At 39.7% G+C, this 17,615-nt stretch overlaps 1 protein-coding gene across 4 annotated transcripts in view; it reads left to right on the top strand.

Moving 5' to 3' along the window:
* Positions 1-1,189: 1,189 nt before the first annotated feature.
* Positions 1,190-17,615, top strand: part of ADGRG2 (adhesion G protein-coupled receptor G2) — a 66,188-nt gene continuing 49,762 nt past the window's right edge. For all 4 annotated transcript variants that reach the window (XM_050332507.1, XM_050332505.1, XM_050332506.1 and 1 more), the window contains exons 1-2: positions 1,190-1,242; positions 11,730-11,848. In XM_050332507.1, coding sequence (XP_050188464.1) covers positions 11,731-11,848 — 118 coding nt within the window. In that variant the 5' untranslated portion in view covers positions 1,190-1,242; position 11,730. The remainder of the gene's footprint in view (positions 1,243-11,729; positions 11,849-17,615) is intronic.

Here is a 17,615-nt window from a genome sequence, read left to right as displayed (position 1 = left end):
AGCTAGGAAGAGAACACCATTTATGGTCCTTAAACCTTTGGGGAAGTGAAATATATTCCACTAAGCAAGGCAGAGAAAGAAAAATGTCTCCAGTTTTTCCTATGTGAGGAACTGCAAAAGCACTGGCCTTGTGTTCCACTAGATGCCAGCTCCAAAGCATCCAAAGACACGGTTGACGTAAGCAAAATGAAACAAGCCTCTTCATCTAACCACCAGCTCTTCTTTACAAGAACTTCCTCTACAAAATTATGCTCATCATGTGGACTCATCACACTCTGTACCCTCAGGAATACCTATTGTCTATGGAGTTGGTAGAATTAGCCCGTCTTATCTTTTCAGTAACACTGATAAGAGTTGTTGCCTAAAGCTCCTGTCTTTCCCTCTGGATGTGCTTTCCCCAGCTATGCCCTGGAGCTAGGCTCTCCTCAGCAGTGTCTAGTGACCAAAGTTCCCCTCACATGCAGGGAGTAGTTCCTAAACATTTTGGTATAAAATAAGTCACTGAAAATGCTGCATTTTCAGAATATGTTTCATTCCTAGCAATTAAAAAGGGGAAGAGGAGGGCCACAGCTTCAGCTTTCTGCTGGCCTGGTAGCCAAGTCAATTTACAATTTACGAAGTTCATTTACACTACCACTTGAAGGTATCGATCTTACTGAAATTAAAAGAAGGCTGCTAATTCTGAAAAACTACTTTTACATTAGGGCTTAAGGTAGCTTAAATCTGTTTTAAGGGTGAATCACACAAGAAAAAAAGGCTGGTTTAACGCGTTGCCCATCAAATAATTTGAAACAGTTTATTCGGAGTGGTAGCTCCGTCCGCCCGAGTTTGCTGTGTCCGGGCACGGTGTCCCCACGCTCACTGCTTACTGCTCGCTGCCTCCAGCCTGCCGCGGGCCAGCCGCTCTCCTCCGGCGCTGCCCGCAGCTCCCGGGACACCGCCCGCACCCGCGGGGCCGCCGGGCGGGGCCGGGGCCGAGCCCGCCTGGCCGAGGGGGCGCGGGGGCCGCTCCTGGGCGGCTCCGCCACCGCGCCGGGTTCCCTCGGCTTCCCGCAGCACCTCCCTCGCCTGCCTCCGCCCCCTGTCCAGCGGCGGCCACAGCTGCCGGGGCCGCCTCCGCTGTGCCCAGCGCTGAGCGAGCGGGGCGGGACGAGACGCGACGGGACACACGGACGGGACGGGACGGGACGGGACGGGTCAGGACGGGCGGCACGGACGGGACGGGCGGTCGCCCGGCGCCAGGTGAGCGGCTGCTCGGCTCGCGGGGCTCCCGAGGGCGAGGAGGGAGCGGCAGCCCGGCGGGCTGCGGGGGTGGGAGTCGCCCCGAGCCGGGCAGAGGTGAGCGGCTCCCGGGTCCGGCGCCAGAGGTGCGGTTCCCGGGGCTGCGCTTTGCCGCCCACCGTGCCCGGAGGGACGAGCGGGGTGAGGGCGGAGGGTCCGGCGGGGGCGGCGGGCGGAGGGAGGGAGGGAGGAAGGGAGGGCAGGTCGGGGAGCTCCGATCTCAGCGGCGCAGCCCCGCGGCTCCTGGTTAGTCACGGATCCCTCTCTCGGAGCGGCACTTGCGGGTGTCGCCGGCCCGGGGGGGTCAGGGCAGGGAGGGCGGGCGGGGTCCGGGCGCTGCGGGGCCGTTGTGACTCGCGCGGGGCCGGTGCGGGGCCGAGGCTGCGCTGAGGGGCTGCGAGAGCCCGCCCGGAGTCCGTGCTGAGGGCACCGCGCTGCTTACCAGGTACATTTCTCCGTGCTGCCGGCGGGGAGGTTTCCATCATCTTTCCAGTCGTCTTTGAAGCGCTCAGTCAACGGCGAGAAAATTTCAGTAACGTGTTTAAACCGGCCTAAAAAGGAAATTATTTTGGCGGACGCGTCAGTAGGGTTTGAACGGGGTTTATGAAAGCACCAGGGCAGCGTCCCGTTGGGGACTGTTCTGCTCGGCTGGATTGGGGTTTGCTCTCACACGCGTTGTCTGTGGGAACGGGTGCAGTGAATATACTCAGCTTAAAAGTTTTTCCTGCTTCTTTCATATGTGTTCTGCAAGGAAACCTACATCACTGAAAGTAAGATGTCTTCAAAGTCACCTTTTGTGCACAATAACTATTTTAAGGGGTTTATTTGTCTGGGGTTTTGTCACATCCACTGGCAAAGTGTATTGGAACCATCCTTTCTCGATTGAGTTTATTTTTGCTTTGCAAGTGTATACGTTTTGTCATTCGTGGATAGTACTTATAACAGCACTGAACTCTTGCTTTTACTGTGTTACTGTCTTGCATTGATTTATGTGGATATGTGGAAGAAATGTATGTAAACCAGTTCAAGGTGCGCTAATGCAGCAAATTAAACGTATAATTGTACAAGCCCGGAATGGGTTTGACTTGTATGAAATCACAGAATCAGTAAGGTTGGAAAGAACCACTGTGGGTCATCTGGTCCAACCTCCCTGCTTAAATAATTTATAGTAATGCTGAAGGTGTGATAGAATGAGCTTCAACATGAGCCAAAATAGAGTTTACAACCTCCTACATGCAGATCTAAGTTTATTCAATCCCCAAGCAAATTAGTTGGGTCTTCAGCTCTGTCACGTGCTGAAAAAGTAAAGCTGGTGTTACGTATCTCTACTCGGAACACGTCTCTCCCTTTTGCTTGCGTAGGCTAGCAGTGATCATCATTAGACAAGAGCTGCATAAGCTGATATTCCTGCTCTTAAGCTTTAAAGTTTAAGGTTATGCCTAAGCTGGAAAGCATACTCCTGTAACTGTTTCCGTGGGGGAAACAAGCAGCAGTTGTTCCTCTGCTGGGTGACCAGTGATGTGTTTGTTGAATTAAACTAAAGAACAGAAAACGTGTCTTTGCTTATGAGGATCTCCAAATACTTGTCTTCACTGTGGATGCACACTTACAACTTAATGATGAAAACAACCTCCAAAGTGAAATGCTTTGAAAGAGGATGCAGGAAAGGAAGTGCATGCAAACAAACTTGCTCAGATATGAATCGGAGCCACAAAACTTTCTACTCTACTCTGCAAGATAGCATTATGTTATTTCTGCTGTGGCAGTCAGACACCAAGTGAACCAATGTTATTGGTATCTTTATTGGTACTACTTTAGCATCTTAAGGTAATTCTGTAGACCAAATGAAGGTTGTGAGCATGGTTTTTTTCTTCAGTGCCTTCTGAATTCAATGCTAAACCTCTCTTTCTAATACATCAACAGAAGTTGGCTCAAATTAGGGTCAGGTGGAGAGAGATAAAAGACTAAATTCCCATTCTCAAGTTAATTACTCAATTTATATGGTTTTTGTGCTGTGAATGTTTTTAGTCAGGTGTTCCACTGGTAACTGCTGAGAGTTGGCAGAAAGTTTTGAACTTCGTGAGAGAATAACTCTTGTTACATTTGGACAATTTTTAGTTCTTATTATGTAACATCATCAGTGGCCTTGGCAAACAGAGTATAGGTTTTAAACTGATCACTACACTTGAGTTTGGAATTTTATGTTTTCAGTGGAACACTGGATTAGATTATTTGAAGGCCAAAATAAGGGTAGCTCATACAATTAATCTTGTAGACGTCAGCATGAATAAGGTATTTGGCCTGAACTGTTAGCTTTCTGATAAATGGCAAGTTTAGTAGTGCTTTTGTATCTAGGTTTAGAGCTTTGCTCTTTTCCAGATGCATGGATTTAGAGAATATTCATTTGTTGGTAGGTGCAACTCAGCTTATGAACATGAAAGGAGTGGACCATATCATTAAATAGATTCTCAGGATTATGAGGGTCTTATTCTTTCCAGTCATGAATTGCTGGAGTTACAATTTGGAAAGGATCTATAATTGTTCTATGAAAAAGATGGGCTTGTGTAACTATATGTTAATTAATAAGACTCAATTATTTGTGAGTCTTGCATTCCTTTTGTGCCAAAATACCTTTGAAATTTATTGTTGTTCAAGATGGGAAAAGGATCCTTTGTGGCTGATATTAAATCAAAGGCCAAAAAAAAAATGGATCTCAAACTCCTCCCTGAATGATTTGTCTTCAGCTATGAGCTGAACATTTTATATACTGCAGGTGAGTGTTACTTACATCAGCTTCAGGACAGTTTTGTTGCAGGTATTATGTAGGGGAACTGATACAAGATTTTAGAAGTGTATCTGGCAGTTCAAATCTCAAACTCAGCATTTTCTGGTTTTACCTATTTTTATTCTCTGCACTTTTGTCAATGGGCACTGGAGCCCAGAACTATAATTATTGTTTGACACAACATCTGCTTTTCAGAGAGTGCCTTATAAAAACAGTGACTTTTTTCTTCCCTTCTAGGTCCTCTTCTGCTGGCTGCTGAAGTACAGTGTTCTTATAATCTCATTAAAAAACGTAGTTTGTAACATGATTAACTTATTTTTTTTTGTTTTAAAAGAAAACTGTGGAATGTCAGTTATACTAGATGGAACAGTATATGGAAAACAAATAGTTTATAAAGTTCTCCCAGTCTACTTAAAATACTTTTTCACTCCATAGAATTTAGAGAAAATTACTAGAATTTATCATATTTTTGTTTTCTGAAATTTGTATGAGTACCTCGAGTAATGCCTTAGGTACCAAAAAAGAACAACCACTCACGAATTAAGCACTGAGTATGTTCTCACGTATAGTGTTCCTTAAAGGAATCATTGAAGAGTTAAGGTCTAGGAGATCCATCAGTAGGTTTACCAGAAGTTGTCAGAAATGGTAGAAATAGCAAGACAATGAGTAATGTGAGTATTCTCATTATGGAGATGTTATTGTGCGCACACACAGCAAAACTCAACATCTTTTTACTCATGCTTTTAGTGTTTTAAATCTTCTCATAGTAAGTCACTTTCTTTAGAGAAAAAATTACTGTGTCCCTCTGCCTGGGTTTATTAGACATCTGGGCATGCCTGACTGTGAATGTTGCCAAATTCCACGTTTAGTTTCTGAGTTCCCAACCAGACTTTGCGTATCTTTGTTTCTTTTGCTCCAAATTAATTACGGACATGAGCTGATTGAATAGGTTTCTAATGGGCTTCGTGTTTTGAAGTGACTTTGTTTTGTCATTACTTATTCATAGCATAGGCCAAGTATTCATATAACTTGAACTGAAAATTCTTTTTTTTCATCCTTATCTATGTTTCAGCAAGTCAGCATTGTGGTTAGTGTGGTTTATTTTTAAGAAGGCTAATCACTTTTTTTGTAGAGGTGGTGATGATGAAAAAAGTCATGTGGAGTGTAGTTGTACAGGGTAAATTTTTTGAGCTGATATGTTTGTGGGGGCAACACACAGAAATGGTTCTGGTTTACATAAATTTTTCTGAAGTTGCTTTGAAGTTGTCTACTCAACTGTTTGATGACTTTCAAGTGTTTGACAGTGTTTGATATTGACTAACTTGTTTCATTTGTAGTAGTCTAATATGGGCTCCAGTCAGAAATTTGACCTCCCTTCTTTCCCTAACTGATTATGGGGTTTGTCCTGGCAGTGGTTCCATCTCCTGTCCCCCTACGTAGAGGAGTGCTAAAATAGGATCAGAATGCTGTTCTGGCATAACCCTGTTTACTAGAATGTCTTAATAGAGGTCCCCTGGATATTTACCCCATGTGAAGACTGAAGTGGCACAGTGACTGTATTTCCTTAGGCTGTGTAGGGTAGCAATGCCATATTCCAAAACAGAGTTGTAGCAGGATTTTGGAAGGTGCTTGCTTCAGTGCATCCATCTTTCCAAACTGATGAGTTGTATTTCTTTGGTACAAACTATTGGTTTTGGTCATTGGGCTGTTGACTGAAACAATCTGAGAGATTGTTTAAAAGGAAAAAAAACTAACCAGAAACCTCCATGAAATACTGGGCTTCTTAGCTTCCAGAGAAATTTTAACAGCTCCAACTGCAAGATCCAAGAGATCTGTTAAGTCCATAAAGTGAAGCCTAGGATGAAATCACAGTATAAGTTCTTTTTTAGGGTGTTACTGTTCAAGCCAAGAGAGATGGAAAGGAGAGTGGGGATGAGTGAGCAGAAACCACTATTTACTTTTTCTTTTCCCCCACTTACAGTAAGACGAAACTTTCAGAACTCGTTTTTTGAAAAGTAGGAAAATTGAAAGCATGAGCTGGACAGTGTTCTTTTTGGCATGCCTGGTCCTGCCTTGATTCCTCACAGCCTACTTACATTATTCACTGATTTGAACATTTGAGCTTTAGGAAAGTCTTTGTCCTTCCCTCTTTATCTCTGCAGCAAATTCAAGTCCTGTAACTGAATATAAAGACTTTCCAAAACTTTTTGTCTGCTTTTTTTTATGCTTATACCTTTGTACACCCTTTCTCATGGCTTTACATGGCTCAAGGTGCGTGTCTAGTGTTCCTTTAATCTTTTTTGATGCACCTGTAATGTGGTCTTTGTTGTACTTGCAGTCTTGTACACTGCAGAACACGTTTTGTGGTTTCCTCCTCCATTAAACCTATATACCTTTAAACCCTAGGTATTGTTTATTATTGAAACTGTTAACATCCTGAAGTTGAAATAACCAGACTTGGGACAGACATAACTACTTTTATTACATCTCTGCTTCTCACGCATCGTCAGTACCTTGCAAACTCTTTGAAGTGGAAACCTGCTGAGGTGTTGTCACTGAAGGGCTTTTTAGTTTGCTCTGGAAGATTTAATAGAGTGTGTGGGTTATACTGTGCTCTCGAGGGAATATACAGTGCAGACAAGGATTTCCTGGATAGTGTAAAACTTTTATAAGAGCTAGAGAGAGGCCTTTGTTCATCTCCCAGGTGACAATTGCATATGAGGAGGTGAAACGTTTCCAATCTGGATGAGAGGGAACAAAAACTTGCTTGTATTTGTCCCCTGTTTCATTTTTGCACTACATATGACACAAGTTGCTGTACAACAGAATTAGGTACAAAAAGTGCTTTGTTTTGGCACTGATGTCCATGGTGGAGAGCCATCCAATAGCATGTCATACCCCTGAATTCACTTACACAGACTTTAGTGATTAATTTGCACTTTTACATGAATCTAAGGGGAGATCCATGAGTTGGACTGAAGGCACATCTTGGCTTGCACAGCTTGGTATTTGCAAAATAAAATACATTAAAAGGTCTTTCTTATGCCACAGTATCCTGCAACAGTTGAAAGACTAAACAAAAAAATAGATTTCTCAGAGAACTCTTCCTCATGTTTAGTTTTATTAAGAAATGAACTAGAGAGCCATGAGTTTTGCAGGTGACTGATGTCTGCAACTAAGTGGCTTGTTGCTCTCTGTAAGCCAACTTATTAAAAAGTAAAATATTTAATATCTTTGAAAACAGTAAAGATTTATGTCAGGAGGACATCTTTGGAAGGTCCTTGAACACATTACTGTTACAGTCTTAGAAAAAAACTGATGTTCTATGTAAAGTGGCTGTGTGTAGAACACATATGTATACCTGTTTTTACAGCCATGATTAACATGGAGAAAATTAATGAAAATCAAGATATTATCAGACAGTAATAACCCTATTACTGTCTTCAGTAATAACCCTATTACTGTCTTCTGGAAAAACACATACCCCCCATGGAACAACATTTTAAAATCAGTGGTGCTACTTCTGCTGTTAAGTCAGTGAATACTGTGTGTGCCAAGATTCACAGTGACATAAGACTTTCCAACATAAGCGTCCTCCCTATTACATCTGAGTTGCTTCAGCCAAAATTTAAAAATAACATAAGAACTTTACTGCATTTTGGTTCCAGTCTGGAAAATATAAAGAGTTGATGGAAGAAGTCTACAGTCTTACATTTTAGAAAGTAATTAAAGACATCAAAAGGTTTTCATATGTGGGCAGTATGATGTGCTTCTCTTACTCTTTTTAGCCTTCTGTCACCTGGTATAGATTTGAATAAGGCAGACTGTTACAGAACAGCAGCCAGAAGTTTACCATTCATTATTACCCTCCTCCTCAGCATACCTTCCCTACATTTGGGAAGTATTTTTATTAAAATCCAGAGTTTTAATAGGGGATAACTACAGAAGACAGAATGAGCCTCAAAGACTATGGCTGAAATAAGTGTGACCTGAACAAAAAAGTTTGAAGTGCAGCAGTAGACAGCATGATTAGGAGTAAATGAATTATTACTTTGGGTCGTGATTTCCAACATAAGTTTCTGTAACCAGCAGTTTACACATTGGCAGTGACAACCTGCTCTGGCTAAAACTTGGCATAACAGTTGAAATGTTGAAGACTGCCAGTAAATAGATATTTTCAACAGGAATTGTGAAATTTAGATGTATTTTTGAAAGAGTGACTTAACAAAATACGCTATGGAACAGAACAGCTGTGTTTATGTTTTGCACTTTCTTTGGTTTCAATCCTGTAGAAAATATATCTGATGTGATACAAGGCAAGCAGTTGCTGAAGGTAAGCCCTATATGTCTTCATATGTCACCTGTAGGTGTGCACTTGGAAAGCAGTAAAGTAAAATAGCATGGCATAAGCTAATTCATATTAATGATAAGAATACAGACTCCTTTTTAAACCATCTTCCTGTCTTTGTTTCCACTAAATTCTTTAATTTCCAGAGAATGGGATATTAATGCAGAACAGCATCATTCATAACATAACATACAAAATAACCATCTAATTTTTTTCGTTTGTTTTAAGAAAAGTTTTCTCAATTCTAGTTTACCTTTCAACTTAATAACATAGTATGAAATGTTGTGAAACCTGGGTGCCAATGCGATAAGGTTTTGAGTGGTCAAAATAGAGCACTCTTCATGGAGAACAAACAAGAGAAAGCAGATTTATACCTGAGCCTCTGTTTTCTGATTTTCCATCTTTTCTGCTGCCCATAAAGAAATGTTTTATATTCTTGTCTACTTCAGACACTTAGCTCTTTGTAAAAAAGTTACTTGTTGTGAGAAAGTAAAGACAGCTAGTTACCTCTTTACCTGTAGTCTGTGCATAGAATTGTTTCCCACACTTGGGTGGCTCAGTAACTGTTGTACTTGATTAGATTTGCTTGATTTACAAGTGAAAATTTTTCATCCAACTGCAAAAATCATGCATATTCATGCTGAGCTCTCTGAGTCATCTATCATAAAGAACAATAAAAATGTTCATTTGAATAAATGAGCAAAATTAATAACATGAAAAGAATCACTTATGCCTAATTATATAATGTTGACAACTATATATTTGCAGTTACATTACTGTTGAGGATCATTAAGAGTAAAGCTTTAGGATTCTAATACAGTGAAGGACTTAAGTTTAAGAGGAACATAGTGGCTATGGTGAAGTCATATTTTATATCTTGATGTTTTTTCCTTTAAAAAAAATCTATCAAAGCACCTTTTTCTTTGGTAATGGCTAAACAGCATTGTTGCAAAAAGAAAGGAACACTAATATTTTTTCCCAACTCTTTTAATTGTGTATTTTATCCAGACTTGGAACAATCTTGAGCTAGAGTAAATGTACAAAGTCTTGCAAAAGGCAATTGAGCTGTGACCATGTCAGTATTTCACTTCATACAGTTACTCAGCTTCCTGCTATCTGGATTTTATTACTTTCCCTGGGATATTAATCTTCATTCATAGCTGTAAATAGTTTCAAAGTTCTTGATGTGACTGTGTTCAGTCAACAAGAAGCTCGCATCTGTCCCCACTTGTCTTTGCTTGGGTCCATCTCAGGAAGTGAGAACAAAAAAAGTGGTCAAAACCCCCAGATGAGATAAAACCCTAAATGTACAGAAAATATTTATTACAGCCTTTCATTTAAACACTGGACAAATATTAGCAAAGGTCACTCTGGAAGGTCAGAGTTAGAGGAAGGTCCATTCAAACTCCTAAGGGCTACATAGTGCTCAGGCAGAGCTGGAGTCAGAACAAGGAATTGCTCGGCTCCTGTCCTCAGATTTAGACTTTTGTAATGCAGTTGTTATTCCTGGTGGATGGGGCACTAACATTAATATTAGAGATCTACCAGACCAAATAGAAGGGATGCTTGATGGTTCAGGAATAAACCTTTGTCGTAGTCAACTCATTTCATTTGTATCTGTGGGCAGAACTGAGGCTTAAGGATGAAACTAGATGCAGGGAATATGGGAGCATTCCAAATCAGTATCACATGTGACACAAAGCAAGCAGTTTGCCTCAGTACTTTGCCAGCATCAGTGGCTAAACTTGAGGATGCCAGAGTATTTTTGAACTCCATCCCGTTCACATTTCAACTCTTGGTGTCTAGGTAGTAGAGACAAGGTATGCTGGAATTTTTGTTTGTTTTGGTGTCTAAATACATTACTGTGGGTAGATGGTTTAGTGTACAAAGGAAGAGATTTCCACATAAAATGGAAGAATAGATATGCAGCTTGGTTTTGCTTGGAAGGGACCTAATCTGAGACTATAAGGGGAAGTGTGAGTAAGCAGAGAAAGGAAACATGGCTTTTGGATGGGCATCTCTTTTAACCCTAGAAAATTACATTGTAGATGCACAATCCCTGAAGTTGACAGATGCATTTAAGCATGACAGTCTTCGTTATCAAGTTGTTAGGATAATTAATGTAATTCTACTACTTCATTTGCTGACCAAACAACTTAATACATGATTTTTAGGCATTCTGAGAAACAAGGTGAAGACAGGTTTGAACGTGTTTCCTGTGGATCTTTAGAAAGCTAGCCTGCCTTACATGTGTATAATTTATTGCTTGTACATTTAATCATTTTCCCAAATATCAATCACCTGGCAACTTCACTGTTTCTCAGTTTATTCCTCTAGCGCTTCTCTTGCAGAGTTCAGCCCATAATAACCATTTTATATCGACAGATATTTGCATTTGTGTGAATACTTGAAAAAAACCACCAAAAATATTTTAGTCCTAACCTTAACACAAATTTACAACTCCTGAAAGAGTTCACCATTTACAGTGCCTGAACCTATTGCAGCCTAATACAGCTCATACAGAAGCAGAGTGCAGTTTGGGAGCAGGAGGATTGCTAACCAGTACGCTCATACATGCACCAGACTTGTGATGGCAAAATTAAACTTCTGGTGTCTTGCAGAATGCTGTGTTCTACCATAAAGCTGATACATTAAAGGTAGTCAATAGGTAAAATCTACTGCTATGCTTTTGTTTCAAAAATCAGTTATAGAGGCACTTGCAACTATGTATCTCCAAACCTTTTAATGTAAGAATTAATGCCTGCCGAGAGCACCAGAATGTTTACGTAATGTAAAATACAACATGCAAAATATTCAGATGTACCTTTTTTTGAAAAGATCTTTAAAAAATTGTGTCATTTCATAGAGCATTATCTCTCGTAATAGGTGGCACATTCTTTTTCCATCACCATGTCCTGTTGCTCACATTAGACAACCCTTACTAGGAAGAAATGTGCACAAACCAGGTTTTCGTGGTGCTCTCCATGAACTTGCTGTTTGTTTGTTTTTCAAATGTTGAAAGTCTTATTTGTGCAAGGAATCTTGCTCTGATGTATTTGTGAGTCTTTGGAGAGTTACAGGTCGAGTTAGGTTTTGTGTTTTTCTTTTTCTTTTCAGCAAACAGCTCTTTCTTTCTTAGTGTCTTGGCAATGTACAGAGGATTTGTGCATTTCTGTACAATTTATGCCCAATGGTATAATGGGGTTGAAAAGATTTATACTCTTGTGTTGGAAACATAATGTTTCACAATGTCCACACACCTACACTTTTTCTAATCTTTGTGGTTTGTTTACTTATTTATTTATTTTCTTCTAGAATGGTTGCCTGGGGAAAACAGCACTGCTGTGTTGGTGGAATACAGGACATTTTTTTGAGATTCAGGATTTTTCAAGCAGTCCTTTTACTTCAGTTGTTCCTGGCTACAGCAGGCAAAGGTAAGAGAATTTTTTCCTCATGTGTCTAGTGTTGGTATTTCAAATAAGTCACATTCATCTTGATGAATAGGACTTTTGAATGTATTCAGAACAGGCAAGTTTTTGCCCTCCTGAATTCAAGAGGAAAAACTGTCACTAACAAGAAATGAAACAGTTGGTGCTTTGCATTTTGGATGCTTTTATGTTTTCATAAAAGATCATTGGTAGTAACTTCTTTTGGTTATGATTGAGGAGGTAACAAAACCACAATATGACATAGCAAGACAAATTATTTTCTTGCTGTTTTTTTAAACTGCAAGTGTTCTTATTTTCAGAACACATTTTTAAATCTTTTAGGCTGTTCTTACAAAAACACCACAAAATTCTTTGAGCTTCACTCTATTTAGGGTGTGTATGAGCATAGAACATCTGCATTCTCTTGATCTGAATATGGCTAAGGAGAAAGTAGTAAGGTCCAAAATGTGTAACTGAAATGACACATTTGAACTTGGCAATTTATACTCTTTCTATAACAGTAAATGAAAAATAACTTCGTAAGGTTCTTGTATAAGTTGGATAAGTTCTGTCATGCTTTTGTGTCAGGTAAAGTAGAATAAAGTGAGGTAAAGTAATTCATGTTTTCTCATGGCTATTCTGTAAACTGATGGTTAGACTGTCACCACTCTGGACCCCAGCTGATAGAGATAACAGTGCTTGTGATTTATAAACTTTCTGTATATCGATAGCGTGTAATACATTTATCATGTTAGCAATGTGCTTGAGGTATTAAAAAATTGGAAGTGTTTTTTGCAATGTACTTAATATTAGTTTCAGAAGCTGCTTCCTGTGTCATGGCATGTTTTTACTCCAGAAGGTCGGAGCTTCTTTCAGTTTGAATTTACTACTGGGGTTTTTTTAAATTTAAATATACCTGCTTAATGACATTGTACAAGCAATGAGGTTTCTTAGGTTTAGTGACTAGACAAATTCTGATTCTAATTCTCCAAATATAGTCATTTTCATAAAGTCATTTGCACAAAATGATTTTATTGAGAGAGAATCTGAGATTCAGGTGATAAAACTGCTACTAAGATGTAGAGGTTTTAATGTCTTGTGCTTCAAATAGTAAAAAGGACAGAGCTGCTCAGCAGGTGGACAGATGTCAGAGAAGAGTTCTGAGGAAGGAAGCAAAGAGGGATTTTGTTTTTCACCTCTGTATCAGTTGCAAATGTCAGAAATCCTTCAAGAAAAGCTAGACAGACACAAGGCCATATTTATGGTTTCATCGTATTTTACTGGTTTTTTTGGTTTTAGGCTAAGTACTGTCAGCAGCATCTCTATTCAGTTTTGTCATCTGAAGTGCCAAAGTATGTGTGTTCTCCAAAAAATACGGAGAAGAACTGCTTGTGTTTTTTCTGATGCCTAGGACACTGAAAAACATGGCATAGTTTATCCCCAGATAAACAAATACAACTGTGAATGAAAGGAGGGATTAAATTAATTTTGAGGAAACAGTTCGTAGCTTCAGATTTCCAAATGTTCAGCAGAATCAAGTGGCCCACATGTAGAAAGTTTAGAGTTTTAAACTTTTTATAAAGAACATTTATGAGCTCTAGATGGAATATATTACTATACAAGATTGTTTTGACGTCATTTTAATGGTCTGTGGCAAGCCAAATGTGTTACAGGTGGCAAACACTTGCAAGGAAGTTAATGACTGTTGTTACTGGTAAAAAGCCAGATTGTGCAGACACATAAACTTGTGACTATTTTTTTTCAATAGAATACTTGACTGTATTAATGCTCAACTATACTAACACAGTGGTTAATAGTAATGTGAGTAATATAAGGAAATATAAGGAAAATAACACTAGTACTAATGTATTGAGAGGATCTGCTCCTGGATGTGTAATTCTTAGTACCTATGGTTGGCTATCTCTTGTAAAGACATCAGTTATCACCATCTAAAAATGTTTCAAACAAAAATGTTTGAAGAAAATAAAGATATTGCGATTTTGTTTGTTTTCATTCTTAGAAAGTTTATTTTAAACATTTCAAAGTATGCACATCTGTTTCAGGATTTCTTTTAGGGCTTAAGAGAACATACTTACTAAGTGGATGCTTTTATTTCTGGTAAGGTTAAAACCCCCAACTTTTGCATCTGTTAGAGTTAAATATAGGAAAAAGAAAAAATTCTCATTTCTGAAAGGGCTGATGTGCCCAAATACAGCAAATGACATTGAAAAGTCATCCCATGATTACTATTGCATGGAGTTTCCTTCACTCCAAATTGTAATTTTATTTTTTTTCCCCCTCACTAATTTTTCTTACTCTGGAGATGTTTGGAGCATTCTTCCTACTATGCTACCTTTTTTGTGCTGTGGTGATAAGGGTGTGTTCATAGATACTTTTCTGAGTGTATTGTATTGTCTGGACCCAAGGAAACTAATTATTAAAGTCTGGAATGCCACAGAGTACAGCCAGTTCCAGCTCCTCGGTTCCATGGTCAAGGGTGGGCCACAACCCACAAGTACCATTACTAGAGAAAATAAGTGATGATTAACAGAACTTACAAAGGCTTTAATGTAAAGTCATCTCCTACTTACATGGCATCCACCCACATATCAAAGAGACTTAACCAAGATAATACTGATAATAAATTTCTAACATAATGCTGTACTGCATGTGTTCCACTTGTAGCAGCAAAGTGCATTTGCTGGCTATGGTTATGATTTCCTCTGTGCTTTTTCCGCATTCTTTGGGTAGATAAAGCATATGAAATTTTCCAAGCCTTTCTTATAACAATTCAGATAGTGTTAGTATCTGTTATCTTAATTTTGGCACTCCTTTTTGGCACTTTTTTTTTATAACTGTTTAGAGCAAAGTGGGCCGGCCTTTCCAGTTTCCAGAAGGTTAGACCTCTCTATGTAAATGCTTTTGTTACTTTAAAGTCATTCTTCGGTCCTTGTGTATTGATCAACAGGAGTCTTTGAATTATGTAAAGCAGACCAGAAGAATCATCATCAAATTGTTGTCATTTTGCATGATTTCTGTTTGCTACCTGTCTCATGACTTTTTTCATCTGCAAGTCTGTGCCCACTCTGCCTCCCTTGACAACTTTGAAGTGTCAGTTTCCCTAAATAATGTAATAGGATTTAGCAGCCCTTTAATTCATTATTGGCACATCAACACTGATTTAATCCTTAACATGAAATCAAGCCTCTCTCACGATTTTCTCACTTCCAAAGTAAAGTCTGATGATGGTATTTCAAGTTTTGGTTAATATTTTTGCTCAGAAATAGTTTTCCAGTCTGTCAGTTTGGATACTTAACAATGACTTCAAGTTTTGAAGCTGTGTCAGGAAACTTCCTTAACCAGTCACTTTGGCCATATCTGCATGCTCAAGAGTGCTTACAGGAATTTTGGAAGCTATGTGAGTCATGCAAGTATATTTCTGACATATACTCTGAGGAACAGCAGCTGCATCAAATTTTTCAAAACCTTCAGCAGAATTCCCACTTAATAATGAAAGACTTGAGCAACTATTTTTATTTGGAGAGACTGTGTCACAAGTGTTGGCATATAACTAGCTAGCTGTTTCCTTTAAAAAATCAGTTTCCTCATGATCTGTCCCGCTGTAAGGTGGCAGATCTATTTTAATTGTAGTAATCTTTTTACTAAAAATGGAAGGTACATTTGAGCCTGTATCTAAAAATCTTGTCTTCTGTGACAATTTCCCCTTCCATCCACTCTTCATCATCCCAGCTTTTAAGCTGTTTTAAAAATTGGTTTTCCATGCTTTTTCCATGCTTTTGCTTTTAGACTCTGACAAGTGGCCAAACTCAATGAGTGAATTCAGGCTGTAGGGTTGGGCAGAGGGGAAATAATTTTGCTGATTGCTGTTGGGTCAAGTATGTTTTGCTTTTCCATTGCCACTTAGAACCAATCTAAGTATTATCTCACCATTCAAAATCCACTGTCTGCTGGTTAGGATTTTCACCTAATTCAGTCTGTACTCAGAGAATTTTTTGTTTGGTCTGTAGCCTTGGTCTGTAGCATAGCATTTACATGATGTATGTTGAACTTCAGGAATGATTCAAGGTTGTGAAAGGTTTTTGCTAATTAGTGTCTTTAAGCTCTAGTATGCAACAAGAATAGATATTGATGACTTTTACATGTAACTGGATCGATATATTTTGTGTTTAGAATGTTTTCTGGTAGCTTGTACCTATCAAGCTGCATTTGGAAGTTAAGAACTTTCTCCTTGTTTTCATTTGTTGCTGTCGAAAAAGAAATTTGAGAGCCCTGAGGTCAAGAGAAAGAAAAGTTGTCAGAATTGGCCTGATGAAAGATGGTGCTCTGGTTGCTTGAGATTACGGAAGACCTGGCTGTGATCTTGACAGCTAACTAGGGCTATAACTTACCCTGGAAAAAAACCCTGATCCAAATTGCCTGGAAGTTTGTGTTCTTACAGGGGAGCTAATGGAAAAGCTTTTTTCCCCTATGTTAACCAATTTTTTTTCTGCTTTCAAACCCTGACCAATCATGATTAATCCCAAACCTCCTCTGGAGCATTCATAAAAGGTCTGCTTATATTGATAAATAATGACCTCCTTAAAGATGTCAGTAATGTGTTCTCTTGCCCTGGCTGAGCATTTACCAGACTGTTTCATTTTTCTGTAGTTCCACTTCACCTTCCAAAGGACCATTTTCTTATTTTGTTGTTGATGTGTGCACCCTAAAAGCAAGCAATCATGATAATGATTATGTGATTGGAATGTGTGTATTTCCACAAAATGAGAGTCAGCTCCAAAGAGCCGACATCTACAGCCACAAAAGTCTGTCCTTTCCTGTATTGGGACAATGGAGGAAATGAGGCACCTACAAGCACTGAACAGTGTTTGAGGCATTATCTGGAGCTACTTGTTTTACCATTGACAGAGCCCGGCACATTGTTTTTTACCAGTAAATTTACTGTTGACACCTCAAATTCTATTTATAATCCAAGTTGAACTCCAGGTTGCCACTGTCTTAAGGACACATATATTTGAGATTCACAGACCAGATATCTCTGCAACCAAGTTCTCTGATAGAGAGCAGGGAATGGGGGCTGAATTTAAAATAAACCAGTGGCTCCAAAACAAATTTTCTGTAAGTTGCCTAAAGTCATTCTCTCTAGAACATGGCTGGTTTTCACCTATTTTGCTGTAACTGCCAGTATTCAGGTGAGGATTTAAGAATCTCAAGGGTGGGGAAGGAATCGTATAATCATAGAATGGTTTGGGTTAGATGATCATAAAGATCATCTCGTTCCAACCACCCTGCCATGGGCAGGGACACCTTCCACTAGACCACATTGCTCAGAGCCCCATCCAACCTGAGCTTGAACACTTCCAGGGATGGGGCATCCACAACTTCTCTTGCCCCAGAGCTGGATGCAGCACTTCAGGTGGGGTCTCTCAAGGGCAGAGTAGAGGGGCAAAATCTCCTCCCTTGACCTTCTGGCCACACTGCTTTTGGTGCAGTCCAGGATATGAGTGGCTTTCTGGGCTGCAAATGCACATTGCTGGGTCATGTTGAGCTTCTCATCAACCAACACCCCTAAGTGCTTCTCCTCAGGGTTTATCTCAATCCATTCTCTGCCCAGTCTGTATTTGTGCTTGGGATTGCCCTGAACCAGATACAGAACCTTGCACTTGGCTTTTGAACTTCATGATGTTTGCTCAGGCCCATCTTAAAGCCTGTTAAGGTCCCTCTGGATGGCATCCCTTCCCTGCGGTGCGTCGAC

The sequence above is a fragment of the Myiozetetes cayanensis genome, unplaced genomic scaffold (assembly GCF_022539395.1).
Source record: "Myiozetetes cayanensis isolate MyiCay16 unplaced genomic scaffold, myiCay2020 scf5-8, whole genome shotgun sequence".
Taxonomy (NCBI): Eukaryota; Metazoa; Chordata; class Aves; order Passeriformes; family Tyrannidae; genus Myiozetetes; species Myiozetetes cayanensis.
This window is presented reverse-complemented; position numbering and strand designations above follow the sequence as displayed.